The 5,130-nt window shown below is 15.0% G+C and overlaps 2 protein-coding genes across 2 annotated transcripts; one reads left to right on the top strand and one right to left on the bottom strand.

Annotated features, from left to right (window-relative positions):
- Positions 1–217: 217 nt before the first annotated feature.
- Positions 218–979, bottom strand: PRSY57_1434800 (hypothetical protein; the record flags this gene model as incomplete). The annotated part of the gene is made up of 1 exon (XM_012909947.2): positions 218–979. One exon carries the CDS (start codon positions 977–979, stop codon positions 218–220), a length of 762 nt encoding a protein of 253 aa, XP_012765401.1.
- Positions 980–2,926: 1,947 nt separating this feature from the next.
- On the top strand, positions 2,927–3,499 carry PRSY57_1434700 (conserved protein, unknown function; the record flags this gene model as incomplete). Its single annotated transcript, XM_012909946.2, has 1 exon — positions 2,927–3,499. The coding sequence occupies one exon, from the start codon at positions 2,927–2,929 to the stop codon at positions 3,497–3,499; it is 573 nt and encodes a 190-aa protein (XP_012765400.1).
- Between the last annotated feature and the right edge of the window lie 1,631 nt (positions 3,500–5,130).

Below are 5,130 nucleotides of genomic sequence, written 5' to 3'. Positions count from 1 at the left end.
AAAAAATAAAGCATATAAATGAATAAAACATAAATAAAAAAAAAAAAAATAAATAAATAAATATATATATATATATATATGATGCTTATTTTATTAAATTTTTTATTTTATTTTCGCCCCTAAATTTTTAAGAATCAAAATAATATATTGAATGTATAAACAATATATTTATATATATATATATATATTTATGTTTATATATTTTTTTTTTTTTTTCCTATGAACTTTCCTTTTGTATTAGTTTAAGGAGGACCTGCTTCATTCGACTATTTTCCTTAAAGTATTCTCCTTTTTCCATATCTAGATATTGAGATACTTTTAACCATGTTTTATTATCCATATTTTGTTCTTTTTTTTTATCTTCTGATAATTTTTGGTTAGATAATTTTTTTTTTTCTTCAATAACAATAGCTATTTCTTCATACCATTTTTTAAGATCTTGAGCAGCTTTTTTTTTAATTTCTTTTTTTTCTTTTTCTTCATATTCTTTTCTTTCTTTTATTCTTTGTAATCTTTCTTTTTCCCAAACATCAGAAACTTCTGTATCAGAAATATCTGATTCTTTTTCAAAAAAGGTTTCATAAGAATTTTCAAAAGACATTCTATTTTCTTTAATTGGTGATGATAAATTACTTTTATAAAAAGAATCATTATTTTTAATATCGCTACCATTATATTTCTTATGAATGTTATTATTTATATTATTCATATTATTATTATTATTGTTGTATAATAAGGAACTTGAACTTTCTCTTTTATTTAATTCGTTATAGAAATTATTTGATGACATGTTCATATTATTATAATCTACATTCTCTATAGGATTCATATAATTTATTTTATCCAGTGATGTTCCTACTTCATTATTTTCTTCATAAAAAATATTCGAAGGTCCTTCATCATTTTCTTTTTCGTTATTATTATTAGAATTATCATAATCTTTAAAATTAAATTCATCGAACTCTTTCAATTCGCTCATCTTTACACACACACAAAAAAAAAAAAAATAAAATAATAAATAATAAAAAAAAAATAATGTCCTTTTATATATATATATATATATATATATATATGATAATAACACAACTGCTTACACAGTAAATACTATTTAAAAAATCTTATTGGTATATATGTATATATATATATATATATATATTATATGTATATATCAAACACAGGGAATAAATGGAATACAACTATATGCATAAAGTATCCTTTTATTATTTAATAAAAAAGAACAACGACAACAAAAAAAAAGAAGAAAATTAATAAATAAATATAAATATATATATATATATATATATATATATATATATATATTTTATAAAAAGTACATTTTTATGTATAAAAATTTATATATTTATTTGCTTTTTAGTTAACTTATGTTTTCATATATTTCGGTCTTATAATTTAGTTTATTACTTTACTAAATAAAATTGTTCATATATTACAAAAATATCGTTTCAAAGTATTATTATTATTATATGAAAAAAGGAAATATATATATAATTATATATATATATATATATATATATATATATATATATGTAATGTTTATATATCAAATATATAATATATATAATCTTAACCAATAATATATTTATAATTAATATATTTTTAAGTTTTACAAAATATATCATAATCTTCTCTTTTACTCTTTTTCTCTTTTTCTGTTTTTCCGTTTTTTGTTTTTTTCTTTCTCATAGCCTTTTTCCAAATGTTTCAGCAAAAGAAAAAAGGTGAACAAAAAAAATATATAAATAAATAATACATTTGTTCTTATATATACATATATATAATAAATATATAATATGTGGTATTATATTTTTATGGTAAACATATAATAAAAAAGATTAATAAACATATATAATTATCAAAAAGAATAAATGTTTTTTCTTCTTTTTTTATATGAAAAAAAAATTAAATAAATTAAAAAAATTAAAAAAAAAAAAAAAAAAAAATTAAGTTAATGTTTCTTATAAAATAATATATAAGTGGCTCTACTTAAAAACAAAAAATATATATTATTGATATTATCAAAAAAGAATAACTTTTTTTTTTTTTATATCTTGTACATTTATATATATATATATATATATATATTTATTTATTATAATATTATTATGTATTGGTTTTTTTTTTTTTCTTTCTTTATAATATAATATATATATTATATATATATATAAATTATTATTAAATAGGCAATAATAAAATAATATATCTTATATATATAAATATTATCATAATATAAAATAATTTATTCATCATTTATGTATGTAAAAAAAAAAAAAAAAAAAAAACAATAGATTTTTATATAATATATATTATATTTATTCATGAGTTTTTGATTATTTTAGAAAGATTTATTTTAAAATATAAATATATATAAGTAATAGAAAATAATATATTATACCTAAAATATAAAATATAAAATAATATTATTTATATATATTATATATATATATATATATATATATATCTTATTTTTTCATTTTTGTACATTTTTAATAAAAAAATATAACATTTTATAAATATATATATATTTTTATGTATATATTATTATATATGATCTTTTATAATTATGTGAAATAACTACGGTACGATGAAACATATGTATATTGAATAAAAAATATATTATGGTGAATTAAATAATTATATGTCACATATATATATATATATGTATATAATATATATTTTATTTTTTTTTATATAATATTTCTATTTAATGTGAAGAAATATTTGTTATATAACCTTTCTGAGGTATTGTAGTAACCAATTGATTCCTTGAAAATTCAAAAGGGATATTACAAAAATATATGAATATATATGTATATATATATATATATATATATATATTTATATTTATATTTATTAATTTGTGTATGCCTTGTAAAGAAGACGCGTATTGATTTAGAAAAGAAAAAAAATGAGTAGATGGGATTTTAGTTTAAAAAAGAATGAACAGAAAAATGAAAATATTTTAGAACCTTTTGGATATAAATTTGTAAATGAGGCTAAAAATATTTATGGAAATGGTGATAGTTATTTAAAGACTGAGAAGAATATAAATACATTAAATAAATTAAATAAAAGTGATAATAAAAAATCGGATACGGTTGAAATTAATAAGAAATTATTACATAAAGCAGCATGGGGTATATGTGTAAATTCATTTAAGGGTTTACTTATGAATTTATTTGTTATGTTCATGTCAGGTGGAGCTTCAGGCATATTCGGTATTATATTTATTGTTTATTCTATATATAATATCTTAAAATCTTTAATTAATATTAATGACGTTTTTAAAGCGGTTGAAAATAATAAAACAGAAAAATTTTTAATGCAAAAAATTTGCTTTTTTATTATGAATTGTTTAGTTTTACTTTATATCATGAGCGTATGTTCAAATAGCGGGCTCTTACCCATTCGTTCAGGTGATTATTTTTATTTCATACCTCATCAAAAAATTAAACAAAAAGGAGTAGCTAGTATGTTTTGATTGATGTCTTATTACAAAGATGAAAAAGAAAAAAAAAAAAAAAAGTTAAATCGTATAAGTATTATGTTTATACATGTGTATAAAAATATATGTGTATGTATGTTTTTTTTTTTTTTTTTTTCAATATTATTTAATAAATTGTTTAATTTATATAATACATAATATATATATATATATATATATATATATATATATATATTTATATGTATAATAATTTGTATATACAAGTCTATTTACTTATATATTTACCAATTCATTTATTGCATCATTCATTTAATTATTATTCACTTATTTACTTATCTATTCACTTCTTTATTTATTTATTTATGTATTTTTTTTTTTTTTTTTTTGTTCACACAATAAAATGACACTTTTTTTTCTTTTTTTTTTTAACTTCTAATAACATAAAAATATTTTTAAAAATTCAAAGGAATGAATATTAATTTTATTCTTTTGTTATATATATGATATGTTTCCTCCGAATGAATAATAAAATTATATATATATATATATATATTTTTATAGATATATATTGTTCCCCATGTTACACCTCCGAATTGACGTCATATAAACATGCACATTTTGTATGTTTATAATTATGTACTTAAAAAAAAAACTCATAAAAGTAAATAAATTAATTTATATATATTACTAAATGATTTTTATTTGAATAGCATATACTTCTATATATGAATATATAAATTATTTATGTACACATTGTTAATTTACTTTATTTAATATTTTTTTTTATATAAATAAAAGAACGATTTTTAAAATTTCTCATTTCTTCATTAAAAGAAAAAAATATAAAATGAAATGAAATAATATTAAACATTTTGTATTTTATGAAAAATAATAAATATATAAATATTTTATAAGCACTTACAAAAAAAAAAAAATAATAATAAATAAATAAATAAATAAATATATAAATAAATATATATATATATTTATATATATATATATATATATAAATGAACCAATAAATGTGGAAAATATATATATTAATATATTTTTTATATTATTTATTTATTTTTTTATTATTATTATTTTTTTTTTGTTTTGGAATTTTCGACCCATAATAGAAAATACAGAGAACAAAAAAAAAAAAAAAAAATGTTACCATAATATTTTATAACTACAACCGTTATTTAATTTTTTTTTTTTTTTTATACATATATATAAAAATATATATTATATATATATATGTATAGTAATTTTATATATGTTTTTTAATTTAGGTCTAGAGTATGCATTAATGCTTAAAAAAAAAAAAAAAAAATATATATATATATATATATATATATAAATTAAAATAAAATTTTTTTTTAATTTTTTTTTAATTTTTTTTTAATTTTTTTTTTTTCTTTTATATATATATATATATTATAATTTTATACGAATTAATATATATATGTTATTGAAAAAATATTTTACAAATTAACAGTGTATACACTCAACAAATTAATTCTCTTAATTTAATGTTTTGTTCCAAATATTTAATTTGTTTATATATATATATATATATTTTTCCATCCTGCATATTATATATATATATAAATTGTTAAAAAAAAAAAAAAACAAAAAAATGAATATACACGTAATTAAATGTGTATATATAATATATATAT

Source organism: Plasmodium reichenowi, chromosome 14 (assembly GCF_001601855.1).
Source record: "Plasmodium reichenowi strain SY57 chromosome 14, whole genome shotgun sequence".
Classification (NCBI taxonomy): Eukaryota; Apicomplexa; class Aconoidasida; order Haemosporida; family Plasmodiidae; genus Plasmodium; species Plasmodium reichenowi.
The sequence above is the reverse complement of the archived record's forward strand: the minus strand, read 5'-3'. Positions and strand labels throughout refer to the sequence as shown.